Below are 19,172 nucleotides of genomic sequence, written 5' to 3'. Positions count from 1 at the left end.
AGTTGCGACTCCAAGTTCCTTGTTTGCCTTTTATTTTTTCTTATGGAAATAAATTCCTTCTTTTTGACATCCTGCCTCTCCACTTCCTGCATTTGGGTCGTCAACCCTCCAAACACGTCACACTAACATTAGCAGCAGATGAGTCAACTTTTCTTGACGAGTATGATTCATATCGTTCAGCCAAAAGATCAAAGGTTGTCTTGTCGTGTCTTTTTTAAGTGTGGTACTAGTGGTACGCGGGATCCCTCTAGTGGTATGAACTGCCTAGTACAGTTCAGTTGTATTTAACTTTTGGGGACAATACATTGTATTTCATCTTGAAGAACGGTTTGTTTTGGGGGGAAATTAGGTAAAATTTCTGTTTTGGTGAAATACATTTTAATGGAATAATTTTAAGTAGAGGTTTTTACTATGTTAATATTCATACTGTACATAAATTTACAGTAGCTAACAATATTAAATACCAGTCAAAAGAGTTTATACACTGTATTTTCTTCTGTGATTTGAAAGCAGAAAACCCGCAAACTTATTATGAAGATTGCCACAACTACATTATTTATGTACGGCCCAACCTTTTACTAGTGTCAAATATGTGTCTTGCTGTCCCCAAAAGTACCAAATCCGAATATTCAGCATGATCACAGTGACCACCCCCGCCCAGTGCTGACATCATGTCTTAGTTTGCTTTACCTTTGGCCTGCCACAAGGACTGCTCAGACTTTGGAACCGGGGTAACAAATTTACAAGTCCTGCTAATCACGTCCAGTAAGACGGCAGACATATAAAAGCTTTAGAATTAAGGACAAGGTTTAGTCTTCGGTGAAAGAGGAGGACTCTATTTATCGCAAGGCTTCCAGGTGCTGAGCCCGACATGGGATGTACCAGGATTTGCCTTCTGTTGCTACTGGGCACTTACGCCCTAGCCCGTAAGTACTATTAAGTTTGAAGACATTTTAATAGATGGAGGATGTATTTTATGTATTTTATTTATGTTGACGTGGAAATTATATTGTCATCCTCAATTGAGTAAATGCATTATTTTTGTGGCTATTCATTCCAGAACAAGATGTAGGAAGTACGGCTGAACAATCTCCATCATGCTTTTGTAAGTTGCCCATTTTATTTCCTTTTATATATATATATATATATATATAATTATTATAAATTCTGTTTGGTCCAAAAGGAACTTACATAGTTAATAATTATAGTGTTTCTATTTTTTTAATTGGTCTTAATATTTTTAAATGTGTAAACATTTTCCTGTTTTGTACAAAAAAAATAAATGATCATCCTACTGCACAGTGCAATCCAACTTCTAGTTTTTGCCAACATAAATAAATAAATAATATATAATAATTATTATTATAATCATACAATTTATTATAAATACATATTAATATAAATTCAGTTTGGTCCAAAAGGAAATTACATAATTAAGAGTGTTTCTATTTTTTTAATTGGTGTTTTTCTTGTTTTGTACCAAAAAATAAATCATCGTTGAATAATCATGATTTCAATTATTGTCAAAATAATTGTGATTATTATTTTTTCCATAATCAAGCAGCCCTATTGTTAAATTCAAAGCAACTGTTTTTTTGTTGTTTTTTAAGAAATTACAGTACTTTTTTTTTTTTTTTAAGATGTTGATAAATTAGCACATTAAGGCAAATTTTGATACAGGTTTTGTATTGGACCTCATACGTTGCTGTAATTTAGTTTATAAAAGCAAAATAGGGCTCAAGTCTAACTGACCTTTAATACATTTCAGTGGCTAAAAGGTTTAAGAACTTCAGGCGTTTTGTGTACGACTACGAGGCCGAGACCTTCAATGGCGTTCCCGGAGCCACCAACAACAAAAGTGGCCCTAAAGTCTCCTGTCAAGTACGTCTCGCGGCCTAAACCAATATAGTCCGCCCCGACCATGAAGAAAGGAAAATGTGACTAAACAGTGGTTTGTATTCTACGCAGGTTGAGCTTGAAGTCCCTCAGACCTGCAGCTTCGTCCTGCGCACCACAAAATGCTCTCTGAGCGAGATCTTTGGCGTGGATGACGATGGGAACGCGCTGTACCGCCCCGCTGCCGGAGATCAGGCTTTCAAAGCTGCCATGGCCAAGTAAGTCTACTTGCCCATCTTTAAAGCGGACTTTTCAAACTAAAGACTATTCTATCCATGGAAAAGATGATATTGCATTAACATCAATACATTGGCTTTTAGTTTAAGACTTTAGAGAAAACATTTAAAGCATGTATGGGTTTGACTCTAAGATCCATAACTAACTTTTAATCGCGAAAGAGCTAGCTTACAGTCCTTCTGATTTTAGCGCACTTTCCATCATGGCACTTTGACTTGCCTGAGGAGATAAAACATCCAAAATATGTGTTGCTATTTTAAAATCATTTCTACTTCTCCAGATGGCTTTTTAAAGTTCCTATATGATTAAAATTACTATTATTTTGAATATTATTATTAATGTTTACGTAAGGTCAAATGAGGTTGTAACTGACGATCCATCCATGTCATCAGGAACCCACTAAAGGTCACAGTTGAGCGACACACTGATGTGAAACTCTTCCCCGAGGAGGACGAGCCGGTCAACGTCTTGAACATCAAGAGAGGAATTGTGTCGTCTCTCCTTGTTCCCGTAATGGAAGAAGAGAAGAACAACAAAATGGTGAGAAAGCCTGTTTTTGGCTTTGTTGTTTGTAAAAAAAAACCAAAGTGTGATTCTATTTGCGGCAAAGAGTCATCCAACGATAAACACAATTGCGCAATGACTAGGTCATCTGGAACAGTCATAGCTGATAAACGCACATGGGTCACGTCGTGTTCCCACGTCACCGAGCGGGGCAAAGTCCTAGATAAGTTTATCTCTCCCAGGGCATCGCTTGCTCATATAATAGGTTTTAATCTGACGTATTGATTTGGCAATCTGATTTGAGTAGAATCTGAAAACATGTTTATCATTCCAGCTGCGGATTTAATGTTTTGAATAACATGGACAACAATACTATTGCATTGTTCAATATCCTGCTGTTTTTTTAAATAAATAAATAATGCGGCCAACACCATTTAACTGACAGAATGCCGTCAAAAAATGAGTCTCTTTGTACCGGATATGCTGCCCTGGCTAAGCGAGGGAAAGTCATGAAAGCAATTTTGGTTTGGAGTGAATGTCCTCAGCAAATTGGATTAAAAAATAAAAATAAAAGCCCAGTCTTTGTGTCATGATGAGCCATAAAAGTGTAGCCAATCAACATCAGCCACCTGTCATGTTACCCACCTGAAATATTATTCAGCCTAATTTGGCTTTTCAGTATTAGCACACTATTAGCCTGAAAAAGATACGTTATGGCTTAGAATGTTTCTGTTGGATGTGACCTTGCCATTTGTTAGCATATCAATTATTAGCATGCTAGCATTGTATCAATTGTTATCATTTGCCTCTGCTTTTTCAGGTTGTTTCATTTATGTTAGCATACCAATTGCTCACATGTTTGCCTTTGTCCTTTTCTCTTTGTTAAAAACATACCTGACAACAGGGCAACCAAGTTAATTCCTTATTGATCTATGTTTGTTTTCTGGATGCTATCTTGCTATACATTAGCACAACAGCTGTAGTCTGTTACTATTTTACTTGGTCTTAGCTTGTTAAATTTAGATTTATGTCGAAAAAAAATTTTTTTGATGGTTTTATTTTTATTTTATTTTTTTTTTTTTAAGACCCATAAACAAAAAGAAAGAGAAACACCACCTGTGTTGCCATTGAAAAAAATAATCCAGTCTCCTCAGTGTGAACGACTTTGATATTATTCCTATCCAGCCCACCGTGTATGGAACCTGCGCCACTGACTTCACAGTCAACGCCAGAGGAGACATCGCCACCGACGTAACTATCAGCAGGGATCTTTCCAAATGTGACGGCTTCAGCGCTCACAAACAAGCCACCAGTCCCCTGGCTCTCATCTCAGGAATGGTAAGGGCCCCAAGCTACCTTCGTATCACCAACTGGTGCGTCTTTAGCAAGGACTCCATTTACCTACTAATACTATTTTCATTCAGGTTAATGGAACATATTGCAGTACCTGAATGTTTACTTGTGTCTCTCCACTTTCAGGGATATTCTTTGTCCAAGTTGATCAGCAGCCACCAGACTTGCAACTACAAGTTTGACAACCAGAAGAAGCACATGACCAGTGGAAGCTGTACGGAGAAGCATATTTTCCGCCCCCTCTCCCACAAGTAAGTGGAAAAATAAAATAACCATATCAAAAAGGTATATTTAAAAAAATAATAATAATCATCATCTGCTGTGACTGTGCGTCCTGCATAGGAACGAATACGGAATTTCCACTTTGGTGAAGCAGACCATGACTCTGAAGGAAACCAACAAGATCAATGACAGAGTCTTTGATTATAGTTAGTGTTTTTGCTTTTACAAAGTGCTTTAATCTATCCAATGATGTTCATTACATGCAGTGTAATGGTTTGTGGTTTTTTTTTTTTGTTTTTTTTTTTTACCAGATCAGGCCCTCCTCCGTTTCTTGCCAATGGAGCTTGTTGATGACAAGTCCCCTGTACAAACTAAAGATGCTGCAGTTACCACAATGCAGCAGCTGAAGGCGCTGTCCCAGACCAAAAATGGCGAGCAGCGTGCCTCCCTCTTCAACAAACTGGTGTCTGAGCTGCGTGGCCTGAAGGCTGAAGTCCTGGGTTCCGCTGTACTTGAGATGATGGATATGTCCAAATCCCTGACCGCGCAAGCTCTGGTCCAGTGCGGTACTCAGGAGTGCACCAGCGCCATGCTGAAGGTTCTCAGGACCTTTGACAGTTCCGCTCTTGAAGTTGACGCGGCGGTTTACGCCCTGGCACTGCTGCCTAACCCCTCACCCCTCGTAGTCAAGGATATCCTGGCCATTGCTGAGAACAAGAAGAGCAAGCCCATCATGTATGCCTTGAGTCACGCAGTCAGGAGGTACGTATTCATCAGTAGCCGATTATGTTGTAGTAGTACGTGATTCCTTATGTTAAAAAAAATAAAAATAACATCAAACTTTGTCACTAGGCTGTACCAGGCCGAGGGGAAAGTCACTCCGGAGATCGCTGCAGTTTCTGACTTTCTGACTTCCCTTCTGGGCCCAGATTGCTCAGGGGAGAAAGACCTGACCTTCCTGACTTTGAGGGTGGGTAATGGGCAAAAACAATCATCCTTCCAGATACCAGTCTATGCACAATGTATAAAAACCTGGTTCAAGTACACTATGGACCAAGTGATTGAGGCACACCTACAGTATAATTCAATTTCAAAACAGAAATTGGGCTAATTGCCTTTGAATTTGAATTGAGGTGAGCAGTCCATCAGTGTAATCGTCACTAACCAGATCAAGTACCGACGGACCTCTTAGTCCGTCACTGACGGTGCCCATTTGTTGACGAATGACGGACTAACGGAATTTCCTCCTCTGTATGTCAGTTCTAAAATAGTGGTGACGAAGTGATGACGGAAGCGTGGTTAAAATTAGGGGTGTCGGGCGATTAAAACTTTTAATCGTAATTAATCGCATGACTTCAATAGTTAACTCACGATTAATCGCAACTTTTATATCTGTTCTAAATGTACAATAAAAAAGTTTTCATACTTCTGTTAACATAAAAGTGGGGAAAAAAATTAAACTAATAGAAATATGGCTGCAATCATTTTAGTCATTGATACAGTAATTTCATAATAATTCTTAAAAATTTAGTTAAAATTAAAAAGATGTACTGTACTGTAAAAATTGTGTGTTATATTGATTTGTTTTTAGGTATTTTTTTCTGCCACTAGATGGCATAATTGTATTTGTAAGATGTTGGTGACAGCTCAGTTCATTTCTCTTTTCATATTAAGAGATATCTAATCTATAACATGAAGTAACGTGTGAAATTCAGCGCATTTTTAAAATTGCAAAATACAACTTGAACCCAGTCTCCACAAATATATGCATTATTAATAAATGTATTACTGCTAAATGTTGACGCAGCCGTGTCTGCTGCTTTGCAACTGGAATTCCGCCAGTACAAGCTTTCCAAGCAAGGGGCGGTCATTAATCGCGTGTAAAAAAAAAAATGGAACTTTAAATTAACTCAAAACGCACTAATTTTGATCCCCTAAAATGACGGACTGACGATTATAGTTTGGTGCGACTTAAAAAAAATTACGAAGAATGACGGAAGAATGCCCAGGGCGCTGACGAATGACAAATAACTGACCCCCCAAAAAAAAGGTAAATTTCCCACTTCTGTACACAAAAATGTTCTCCGTGAAATTCCAAAATCTTTTAGAAACTGCTCCCAGATGACTGGAAGTTGAAATACGTACCTACAGAGAGGGTGGACCAAATCCGTATTTGATTCTAGCTTTGCAGACTTTTACTGCCAATTTAAAGTCAAGTTTCTACCTTTCAATCCAGGTTGTAGGTAACATCGGAGATGTGATGGAACATGCTGACCCCGCTATTAAGAACACCCTTCTGAAATGCATGAGGCAGCCTGCAACCACACTCGCTGTTCAGCTTGCTGCCATCCAAGCTTTCAGACGCATGTCTTTGGCAGATGAGGTAACTAGCACCTGAGCAAACGCAAACTCACTCACTCCTGTCCACAAATGCTCTAAAAAAAACTGACATTTTCTGTTTAGGTTCGTTCCAACCTCCAGAGGGTTAGCCAGTATCTAAAGGGTGCTGTGCAGAAACGTCTTGCAGCCTACCTGATTCTGATGAGAAATCCACAAAATAGTGACATTGAGATGGTGAAGAAGATCCTGAAACAGGAGCAGAATGAGCAGGTCAAATCTTTCGTGACCTCCCATGTCTACAACATCATCTCCTCCACTGATCCTCAGACCCAGAAGTAAGATTCATTGTGACTGAATAAACGTATCCTTAAAACTCATTCAAACCCAAAAACGTATAAATATGTTTTTTTAAGACTTTATCCTTCACTCCCAAAACCGTATTAATGTGGGGTTTTTTTATGTTTTTTTTTAAATGCTAGAGCATACTGAAGGCTTTGATACAGCTTCTGACATGAAGAGGTGGCTTAAAGCAATGGTAGTTATTACAAATAACGGCCAGCAGGTGGCAGCAGAGTACAACAGCTCAACCAGGGCCATGTTGCAACAAGCTCTTTTTGCCAGTGTTTTCAACAGGTGTGAATAATGTTTCCTGATGAAAGAAGAGACTCTAATCTTTCTTTTGGTAGTTTCCATGTTTTATAGCAATAGAACAGAATATTCTGTGGACCTTGCAAAATCTGTCCAAATCCAGTAAAACAGCCGGGAGTGAAGGGGGTTGCTTCAGTCAAAATGGCTGGGAGTGATTGAATTTTAATAATCAAACCATATACAAATAGAGATTTTTGTTTTGTTTTTTTGCTTTAGGCTTGGCAAAAGGATCATGGATGCGCTGCAGGACAATGAAGTGGACACACACAACGACTACTCAACAAAATCTCGCAACTACAAACTGGGCATGGCGTATGAAAACATGCAGGCCAATATTCAGGGCAACGTCATCTTTGACCCTAGCAACCAGTTGCCCAGAGAAGTTATGTTGGAAACTACCCTGAATATCTTTGGCTACAACATAGACATGTGGGAGGTGTGTAACAATGAAGGTCACAATTGGCAAATGTTGGCAGATATATTCATATCAAATCCATAACCTAATCTTTTTTTTGGTGCTGATAGCTCGGACTCGAAGGAAAAGGCTCAGAGCCCTCTATTGAGGCTTTGTTTGGGAAGAACGGCTTCTTCCCTGACACATTGTCCAAGACGCTGTACTGGGCAGAGGATAAGATGCCGATCAAGATGATGGAAGTTCTGAAGAAGTGGGTTGCTCCCTTGAAAGCAGAAGGACAGAAGGTATTTTAGATTCAATTATTTTCCATTTCCGTATATCTTTTGACGTCATCATTAAAAGACGTCTCTAATGTTTTTCCCCAGGCTCCTGAAGATCTTATGAGAGAAATTGTTGGCAATTTCAACAAGCTGTTAAAAGATTTGCAGGCTCAAGAATCTCCAGAGGCCATGGCCTACCTGAAGATTCTGGGAGCAGAGCTTGGTTACATCAAGGCCAACGATCTGAAGTTTATTTTTGATAATGCTCTAATGTATGCAGAGATTTTCCTCAAGCATATCCCTTCCCAGGTATTACATACCTTCTAATTGCATGGTCATTTTATAAAGCACATGACAACATTTCAATTTGATCTTATTTATGTTTATTAGGTTGTGTCTGAACTGATTTCCGGGACAGACAATGAGATCTTTATCCATTACATGTTCATGGATAACAAATGTGTCCTTCCAACTGCCTCTGGCTTGCCTCTGACTTTTTCCCTGTCTGGCGTCTTTACTCCCGGAGCTACGGGAGGACTTCGCATTTCCCGAAGCGTGGTGCGTTTTATCATATTTATTCTCATCGCAAGCCAAATATAATTGAATGTGATAGCCTGTATCACATTCCTCTGCTCATACGATCACGTTTGGGTCCATTTAAAAATACAGAACGAGCTGCTGTTCAAGCCGTCTGTTGGGGTTGAGTTTGTGACCCAGATGGGCGTCCACGTCCCCGAATTTGTCGTCTCCGCTGTCGAGATGCATACCAGCTTGTACCACGAGAGTGCATTCAATGCTAAGCTATCCATGGAATCGAACCAGATCAAGCTCTCGATCCCGGCTGCACAAGGCCCCGCGAAGCTTTTGAGAATCAGGTATTCATTTTTGAGTGCATGTCGATTCATTTTTCGATTTTTCAACAATACAAAATATGAACGCATTGTAGCTGATTATCCTGTGTCATACTCATATAATGGTTGTTGTTACTTGACTTTCAGCTCACTCGAGGCTAACTTTTTAAACATGATTTCTTTTGTCTGTTTTACATAGCAATAGAGTGATGATTGTGGGCAACGGCAAGGCTGTCGTAATCCCACACAATATGGGTGACGTAAACTGTGACTCCCTCTTTGGATTCAAGTATTGCACGAAAAAACTGCAAGTTGATACACGCGGCAAAAGTGACGTGCCTTATTTCCCTCTGGCCGGAGAGACATTGTAAGTTGAAAATAGAATTACATTATTTCAGCCCGATATGAACTGGAATTTAAAAGTCTTTTAACTGTAACGAGACTTTCTATTGTATTGAAACTAGGGGTGTCAAAATTAGTGTGGTAATTTTGAGTTAATTTAAAGTTCCTTCAACGCCACAATTTTTTTTTAACACACAATTAATGACCGCCCCTGACTTGTCCACATCAAAATTTTGCAGCAATAAATTTAAGAATAATGCATATATTTAAGGAGACTGGGGTCAAGTTGTATTTGACAATTTTAAAAATGTACATAATTTCACAAGTTACTTCATGTTAAAGATTAGATAGTTAGTTAGTAAGTAAGTAAACTTTATTTGTATAGCGCTTTTCACAGAGCTCTTAATATGAAAAGAAAAATGCACTGCGCTGTCACTAACATCTTACAAATGCAATTATGCTATCTAGTGGCAGAAAAATGACCTCAACACAAATCAATATCGCACTTGTTTTTTTTACAGTACAGTCTGTCTTTCTAATTTTAACCTATTATATATAATATAGTTATTATGAAATTACTGTATCAATGACTAAAAGATGCAGCAATATTTCTATTAATTTAGCATTTTTTTCCACTTTGATATGATATATTAGTATGAAAACTTAGAGATAAATATTTTCTTTTGTATCAGTGAGAACAGATTTGTGATTAATCGTGAGTTCACTGTTGGAGTCATGCAATTAATTATGATTTTTAAAAAAAATTATCACCTGACACCCCTAATTGAAACAAACAAATAAATAAAAGCATATTTATGAGGATTATTTAGATTTTTGACAAATGACTTTTGCTATTTTGGATTTTAAATCATTGTACTTTTCACTTTAGGTTTGAAGTTGACATCGAGCCTAAGGTCTCATACACAGCCACTCTAGCATACACACTCCTCAGCGAAGGAAGCGATGGCAACGAGAAGGTCGATTCCTTGATGATGGCTCTGGAAGCTGAAGGTATGAGCACCGCGTTTATTCTGACAATAGTTCCCATTGCATCACATGTGAAGCTTCTTCTCTTTCTTTTTTTCAACTCCGCAGGGGCTCAGACTGCTCAAGCTTCTGCCGCCATGAAATACAACAGGAACAGCAATGTCCTCACCAGCCAAATCCAGATACCCGACTTAGACGTCGAAGTTGGAATGAACGTTGCCCTGACTGAGAGCAAACACAAACGCAAAACCCTCACCCTTGAGCTTTTGAACAAGAATGTGCCAGAGCTCACTCTAACTGGTCACGCCTCGTGAGTAAAGCAAACCGCAAACTCAGAAGCCTAACAAGGTCCCAAGGCTCCAATGAACAGTATCCGTAGGCTCTGATTTTACATTGTCAAATGTATTTTCTAGTTATCAGGACATGGCTAACAACAGGCTGCACGTTCAGTTGGTGGTCCCCTCTCTGGAGACAGACGCTACCATCTCTGCTACCACGTCATCCAGTGGCCCGGATGTAACTTTTGAGCTCAAAAGTGATGCGAAGCTCCCAGAGACCTCATCGATTCAGTCGGTCACATTAACTTATGGTATGTTTATAAAAATAAAAAAAAACAAGAGAAAAAAAAAAGTTTGCTCCAAAAGCTAAAATACATATTTTGTATTTTTTTCAGCTAATAATGCGTTTGAGGCTAAGTTGATGTCAAACATGAATGCTGAGACAAAAGTCCTGGTGCCTTATACGGAAGCCATCAGGGTCTGGGTCAGGCAGTTTGTTGAGGATGCCATGGATCATCGGATTGTCAACACTGACATGAAACTGCGGCACATTGTCAACAAGGGACTTGAGGTGCGTTCGCTTATTTTAAAGACTTTGGCTTAATATGCGTTCAAACTTAAAAAAAAAAAATGTCTGTGTTTTCTCCGTAGGCCAGCAATATCTGGATGAACAAAATCTCGGTTGATGTCCCCTATGTGGAGACTCTGAAGAACAATATTGCAAAAATGGAAATGCCTTCCATGCCTGAGAACCTATTCATGAACATGTAAGAAAAGCACTCCTTTCTCATTTAAGATTCAAGAAGGAGCTCTCTCATCAACCGTCTTTACCTTTTTGGTTTCTGTTTGAATCCGCTCAACAGGGAAAACAAATACCGATACAAGTTCAGAAATGACCACAACTATGTGACCTTCCAAGTTCCTGTGCCATTTGGAGGCCCGAAATCTTTCTCCTCTCCTCACATAATCACCATAATACTGCCTCTTTTTGGAAAGGCGGAAGTGTCTGCTAAGGTGAACAGCAACTATTATAACTGGGAGACAACTGTGTCGGTGGCGAACAATACTGTGGAGTCTCCGAACTATTTGGCCACGTTCAAGGCTCAGGCTACCAGTCCGATCAAACTGCTGTCTTTCACGACTGAGGGTAATTTGATTGATTTATTTTTTGGGGAAGTCAACCCCTCCTGAAAAATTATTGGTGATAATATGTTCTATGCAGTCTAAATACAGTATGTTGGTTAATATTGCATTAGTGGAATAGGAGTTAAGCAAAATCCAGCACTTTTTATCACTATCAGAAGGCGGCCATTTTGTCACTTGCTGTCGAGTGAAAATGACATCATAGTTGCGCAGGTCTCACAGAACAACCAATCACAACTCAGCTTCAGAGAACAGGTGAGCTGTGATTGGTCTTTGCCTGAGCCCTGAGCAACTGTGATGTCATCTTAAGTTGACAGTAACTTGCAAAATGGCCGCCCCCGAGATAGATAAAAATGGCTGGATTTTGCCACATAGAATGAGTTCAGCAGCAAAATCCAGCACTTTGTATTACTATCAGAAGGCAGCCATTTTGTCACTTCCTGTCGAGTGAAAATGACATCATAGTTGCGCAGGTCTCACAGAACAACCAATCACAACTCATCTTCAGAAAACAGGTGAGCTGTGATTGGTCTTTGCCTGAGCCCTGAGCAACTGTGATGTCATCTTAAAAATGGCTGGATTTTGCCACATGGAATGAGTTCAGCAGCAAAATCCAGCACTTTGTATTACTATCAGAAGGCGGCCATTTTGTCACTTGCTGTCGAGTGAAAATTACATCATAGTCACAACTCAGCTTCAGAAAACAGGTGAGCTGTGATTGGTCTTTGCCTGAGCAACTGTGATGTCATCTTCAGTTGACAGTAACTGGCAAAATGGCCGCCCCCCCAAGATGGATAAAAATGGCTTGTTTTGTCGCATACTTCATATTCCACAAATGTAACATCAATCAGAATGTCATGTCACATAACATTATTGTCAAGAAATGTTTAAGGTTGATTTCCCCTTTTAACCAGGCATTTAAAAAAATAATCAACGATAATGTTATAATGTCACTGTTTTTTGTTCTTTTTAAAGGTGCTACAGAAGTCACTGATACAAATGAGAAAACACTGAAATTCGCCCTGAATGGCTCCCTGGAGCACGAGTTTGTCAGTGCAAGGGTTAATGTGGAGGAGACTATTGCTGTCTCGGACAATGTGACGTCATCGGGCAAATACAACATCCATGCTGCTGCCCCGCTGGGCTTGCAGACGTCTCTGGCTATTACCAAGCACGTCACGCTTGATTCAGCCATGCTATTGGGCGATATCAATGCTGATGGAAGTGTCGCCATAGGATCTTTGACTGCTAGCACCACTTATCTCAACACCTTCTCGTCTGACCGTGCAAAGAGGGAACTCAGATTGGAGAGCACACTGAGAGCAAACTCTAAAATCCTGAAAGTTACAAATAAGATCAAGGCCGTTTATGCAAATGAGAATCTTAACATTGAGTCTAACACTAACATTAACAGCGACCCTATTAAGCACTCGACAAAAACCACCCTTAACTACAAGGATGTCAAACTGAGCATTCTCTCAAACTCCTTGACCAAAGCCGGTCAGAGAACGCTCCACAGCCAAGTTGAGTTCTCAGCCTCCGACGCTCAAGCCAGCCTCCGTGTCGGAAATACGGCCGAAGATACAGTGAACCGCGCCTACTCTTTGCTCACCGGCTCCATGAACCCGTCTGGCTTGGAGCTCAATGCTGATGGCTCTCTGAACATCTTTTCAAGCCTTGCCTCTCACAAGGCAACTTTGGCCCTGAACTCCAATGGTCTGACCACCAGCTGCACCACAACTGCTCAGCACAAGCGACTGACCTTTGAGAATATTTTCCACAGTGGACTCGACGCCAACGGTGCCACCATGTCTCTCACCACAAAGGGAGGCGCTCAAGGGAACAAAGTTGACTTTAATGTCGAAGGGAAAATGGCAAGCTCCGAAGTCTACCTCAATGGCGTCTTTAACGGCGACATTGTGGCATTCAACACAAGAAACACGATGAACTTCAGAGTAAGTGAAGATGGCCTTGTCGTATCCAGCAACATCGTTGGCTCGTTCCACGAAATGAGGACAGAGAATTCGAATTCCCTTTCTCTTACACCGAGATCTTTGACCCTCCACGCCAAGACAAACAATTACCTCGACATGCGAAACTCCTACATGCATGACATCACAGTCACCATGGAGAAGTTTACAGCCTCCGCTATGATCAAAAATCATCTTAAAATCATGGAGATCAACTTAAACAATGCTGCCCAGTTCAAGGCACAGCCTTACAACATGGAGCTGACAGGAACACTGAAGGGAGACTGGTCCGAGGATGAACTCAAGCACACTTATGAAGTCAAGTTCATGAACATGATCCTGTCTACAAAGTGCAACACCAACGGTCAACTCATGGGATCTCAGATCACACATGCCACGGATTTGGAGGTCGCAGGTCTAACTATGAAATTCAGCAATGTCGCCGATTACAAATCCAAGTCTCTTCGTTTTGACAGCAAGATCAATGCCGCTGCCGAACCCTTCTCCCTTACCATTGATGCTTTGTTCAACTCAAATGGTGCAGTGTCTTTTTATGGACAGCAAAGTGGAGAACTGGATAGTAAATTCCTCCTGAAAGCGGAGCCTCTGCTTCTCGCGTATTGGTTTGAGTCCAGGGGCTCAACCACTCATGAGATCGAAGGCTTACCCACAATCAAGACCAGCATGATCAACGAGCTCAGCAACACGATGAGTCTTCAAGAGCAAAGTGTTCACATCAAGTTGAAATCTACGATCAATCACCACACTTTAGATCAGGAATTGAAAGCCTACAACAAAGCGGAGAGAATGGCGATTGACATGAGAGGAGCGGTCACCACAAACCTCTTTAGTAAAACCCACCAAGACTACGGCGTGTCTGGATTTGTGAAGTATGACAAGAACACCGATAGCCATTTCGTCCAGATCCCTTTCATTGACCACATTCCTGCAATTATTGAAGATGTAAAAAAGACATTGATGAGGCTGACCGACAACAGCATTGAATTCCTGAAAGACATCGACACCGAGTATGAGATCAGCACGCAGATTCAGAAGAAAGTGTCTGAACTGAAGGAGTTCATTGACGTCTTTGACTTGAGCCTCTTTGCCCAAGATGTGAGAAAACATGTCAACGCCATTGAAAATGTCCTGACCAACCTGACGACCAAGTTGCCAACAGAAAAAGTCCTCAATGTGCTGAAAACAGTCAAGGACGCTATCATGGCTTGGATCACGAAATATAACATTGCTGATAGGTTCGCTGTGATTTATAGAAAAATGGAGGAAATTCTGTCCAAATATGAGGTTGAGAAGCTGATCGGCGCTGTGATGGATGAGGTTGTCAAAATGATGAAGCGCTATCAAGTGAGGGAGACGATTACGTCTGTATTTGACCTTGTTAGATCAATCGACATCCAGCCTTTGATCCAAAAGGTTATGGTACCTATTAAGGATCTTATGAACGAGCTATACACCTTTGACTTCAAACAAATGATCGATGACATGAGCAATTATGTCATGAGAATGGTGCAGAAATTACAATCCTTCGATTATGACACATTAACGTTGGAGCTGAAAGAAAAAGTGGCAGATATGAGCAAGATCCCCTGTTTTGGAAAGCTATACGGAGAGTTTAAAATCAACTCGCCAGATTACAATCTCAGGACTACCGCCGATCTGGAGAACACCACAACCGCATCGCTCACGCCAGAGTTCAAATTGAACTTTAATTCTCAGGCCAAATCTCATTGGAAGACTCTCCAGTTTACCGTAGATGCCAACGCGCATTTGGCTTTACCCGAGATGAGCCGTCTGACCATTTCAGAGTACATTAAGATTGATCAGTCATCTTTAAAAGTTGACCACAAGGGGACGGTGACTGTCTATGGCCTGTCAGGTCAAGGTTCTGCCGACACGACTGCAAAAGTAGCAACCGAGTTGTATTCCGCAGATCTGGTCAACAACATGCTCTTTGCCATGGAAAATGGACTCTCTGTAAATGTAAATACGAACTATAATCATGACCTCAACATGCCGCCGCTCAACATTTTCACTCACGTGTCATCCACTCAAAAGACCAATCTCGCGCTGGAAGCAGGCTCCGCCCAACTGAAGATGAACAACGTGGCTAACGCAAAATATGCAATTCAGGATTTCTCAGATGAGGCAACTCACATCAGTGACATTGACGTAGTGCTCGACGTACACACGGCTAAAGTGACTTTCATCGGCGCAACAGGCTGCAAAGCTTTTAAAAGCAAACAAAATGCGGTTGTGGATATCTGCGTTTTCCGACATGCGATTATTGATGCCAAAGTTGAATCGGAAACACCTCTGATTAAGAGCAGTGTTTTGGACGTGAAGTTCCAGGCTCGGGTTGAAGACATGCAGATTGATCTCACCGCCTCCCACAATGCACAACTGATTGAGGGAACTCTTTCAAGCTCCGTCCTTGCCTTGATTAAACCTACTGAGCTCACTTTTGACACCAAGAACAAGGGCGAGTCCAAGTTTGTCCTTCCAGTCGTTAAAAAGATTGAGTTTGAGAACGATATCTCTCTTACACTCAACTCTGACGTGCAGCAGGCCAGCTGGACTGCAATGGGCAGAATCAACCAAAACAAATATTCCCATGACTTCAAAATGGATAATGGTGAAACTGAAATGAATGTCATATCTCAGATTAATGGAGAGGCGAATCTTGACATCTTGAGGCAACCAATCACTATTCCCGAAATTCCAGTGCCATATTTTGAAATGAGGACACCGAAATTGGAGGACTTCTCTTTGTGGGAAGATGCTGGACTGGGTTATCTCCTCACTTCAACTCAGCAGACCTTTGACATGAGCTCCAAGATGAAATACTTGAAGAACCCAGATATGTTCACCATCAACATTGTTGATACAGTCAAACTTCAGAGCATAAAGATTCCAAAGATGGGCGATTTGACCTATGAGTTCTCGATGAAAGCACCAATGATCGCTCTCAAAAGCAATGCCAGCGTTCTCAACAAGGACAGCTTCGTCGTCAAATTTGATGCATCCTCGTCATCGGGATGTGAGTTCCTGACGGGAAAAATACAGGGCAACTCCAATGTCAATATGGTTGGTGGATTCAAGATGGCCTCTGTTGTGGTTGTAAAACATTCAGTGTTGGAAGGAAGCCACGACAGCACCATCATCTTAAGTTTTGAAAATGTTGACGCCTCTGTCAGCAATTCCGTGAAGGTCCATCTTCCTTCTGAAACCATGGAAGTCCACCATGAGATGACGGAAAACAGTTTTGTTTTGTTTCTGTCCACCCCATCTGCTGGTCATATTGGAGTTCAGATGCAGAACAAGCACTTTGCGGAAGCGATAGCAAGACTCTACGGTCGCTATCCTGTAAGTACGACACTCTAAAAACTATTGAGTCAAAAATAACCCAACTATGGGTCAAAAATTTGGTAATTTTATATAAGAACCCAGAAAGTTGGGTCGGATTGTCTACTTGACTCAACTTGACTCAATCTTCTGGGTTGTTTTGCCCAAAAATAAAAAATAAGAATGTATTTTTGTATGAAACAACTCAAAAATGTGCTCCAAAATTGTCATTTTGTATAAAACCACTGTTTTTATTCAAACAATAAATAGATAAATAAATAAGGGTAATTTTGTATAAAAACAACCCAGAATTTTTTTTTTATGTTATTTTGTGTAAAATTATTGTTTGTGTGTTTTTTTGGTACAATGAATAAATAAATAAAAGGTAATTTTGTATAACACAACCCAGAAAATTGGTCAAACATGATGTAATTTTGTATAAAACAACCGTTTTATTGTTTGTTAGTTTTTACAATAAATAAATAAATTAATTAATGAAATGGTAATTTTGTATAAAAACAACCCAGAAAGTTGAGTCTCTCTACTTGGGTTAATTTGACCCAACTTTGGGTCAAAAATGGGGCCATTTTGTGTAAAACAACCTAGAAAATTGGGTTAAATTGACCCATAAAGTGGTTTGGTCCATTTTTGATCCATAATTGGGTTACATTTGACCCAACTGTTTTTACAGTGTATATTTCTTTCCTACATTTTTATTGAAACTTTGGAGAGAGAAAAAAATGTCTTCCTAACTTTTGTAACAATTTGTTGTTCTGCAGACCGAACCACAAACGGACATTAATATCCTGGCCTTGAAGATGTCTGTGATTAACTCCGAGAAGCTGAATATCCAGACTTCCTGGAACGCGGAGATGCCGTATGAAATGATGCTGGGACTGGAGAATAATGTACCCGCGGTAGTCGAAACCATCACTAGTCATACTCTCGTGGCGTACGATCAAATCTACAGATACGCGAGTCGCCTTGAAGGTTTTCTCGAGCAGGCAAGGAACCAGGGTACAGTGTTGGTGAATAGGGCTGTTGACAACTACGCATCTTTGAATCCCGCCAATATTATGGCGTCTGTCAAAGAGCAGGCCGATATTATCGTTAGAAAATACCAACAAAAGGTGGAGACTTTTCTCGAGGCTACGGGTACGTTCCTGAGAGAAACCAAGTTCCGAATCCCCGGATATGCGCAAAGACTGTCAGGGCATGAGGTCTATCAGAAATGTAGTACCTTTATTATGAATGTACGTGAGGCGGGTGGGAAAGTGACCATGTACCTCTTACACATCTCGAAAGCAGCCTTAGAATCCATTAAATCCATTCCTGGTGGAAGAGACTTTTTGAATAACTCATTTAGAACTCTTTCTCAAGTCTACGAGCAACTGATTACCACAATGAGAAAAGTGGGAGGCGACACAATTAAAGACATTCTTACGGATCTTTCTGCATTAAATAAGAGGCTGCTTCGAATTATAAGATCTCGAGATGTAACAAAGGTTCCCGCCTTGATGGCCGACATGTACCAGGAAGCCATCGACTCGCGTACCTTTGCTAATGTTGTTAAGCAGATTGAAAATGTCCACCACGTAATTAGCGGATATCTTAAAAGCGTGGCAACAAAACTTCAGAACATTCTGGCTGACATTCCCATTGAACAGCTTCAAACAGACATCAAGTCCTCAACTAACTTGATGCTGGTGCATATGTATACTTTCCGTGACACGGTCATTAAAGTCCTAAAGGAGAAAAGTCAAACTTTGGAAAAATTCGTAAGAGTTGGCGACAGACAGATGGAGTTGAATATTCCTTTCCCCTTTGTTCCCCAGTTGAACTAACTTCAATGGCTAACTACACCGTAGTTCCCGTTTTTTTGTAACACAAAGACCATTCTAAGAATAAAATACAAAACTGTACACTCAACGTCATCTGTATCCATGCTGCTGGTCTATTTTGTTAAACATTTTGTTCATTTCACACCACTTCCTATTGTGCCTCGTTTGTATGTTGTATTGCACTATTTAAACCCCGTTTCTTTAATTAAAGACCGTTTTTACTGCATACACTTTGTGTCCTTTCAGCGTGTCGTTTCAGAAACACAAATACGAATCAACTCATTCTTTGGCGGCCTTTTTGTCTAGACTTGTGATAGAATGTTTCAAAGGAAACTCTTTGAAGGAAACTTTCAAAGCAACCTCCGTCATGCACCTATTAGTCATTTGTTTTGTCAGATCTAAATATAACAAAGCAACATGTGGCTCCCGGAAGTGACACGTGTGCTCTAATCGAGTAACAATGGGAAAGAATTCTTGACAGTTGCTGGTAAAAGTAACACAAAATAAGCAAAATCTCAAATC

General features: G+C 40.4%; 1 protein-coding gene across 1 annotated transcript; it reads left to right on the top strand.

The window, feature by feature from the left end:
* Nucleotides 1-721: 721 nt before the first annotated feature.
* Nucleotides 722-18,880, top strand: LOC147158433 (apolipoprotein B-100-like). Its single transcript, XM_086061021.1, has 26 exons — nt 722-926; nt 1,061-1,105; nt 1,769-1,881; nt 1,969-2,114; nt 2,526-2,673; nt 3,823-3,975; nt 4,117-4,241; nt 4,333-4,418; nt 4,524-4,974; nt 5,065-5,182; nt 6,449-6,595; nt 6,676-6,887; nt 7,417-7,636; nt 7,726-7,899; nt 7,981-8,184; nt 8,266-8,433; nt 8,545-8,750; nt 8,926-9,093; nt 9,958-10,079; nt 10,164-10,365; nt 10,469-10,644; nt 10,729-10,904; nt 10,985-11,100; nt 11,197-11,480; nt 12,452-16,830; nt 17,589-18,880. Exons 1-26 carry the CDS (start codon nt 872-874, stop codon nt 18,651-18,653), a joined length of 9,459 nt encoding a protein of 3,152 aa, XP_085917147.1. The 5' UTR covers nt 722-871; the 3' UTR covers nt 18,654-18,880.
* Nucleotides 18,881-19,172: the final 292 nt, after the last annotated feature.

Source organism: Leptonotus elevatus, chromosome 18 (assembly GCF_054856555.1).
Source record: "Leptonotus elevatus isolate MCC_2025b chromosome 18, RoL_Lele_1.0, whole genome shotgun sequence".
Classification (NCBI taxonomy): domain Eukaryota; kingdom Metazoa; phylum Chordata; class Actinopteri; order Syngnathiformes; family Syngnathidae; genus Leptonotus; species Leptonotus elevatus.
The sequence above is the reverse complement of the archived record's forward strand: the minus strand, read 5'-3'. Positions and strand labels throughout refer to the sequence as shown.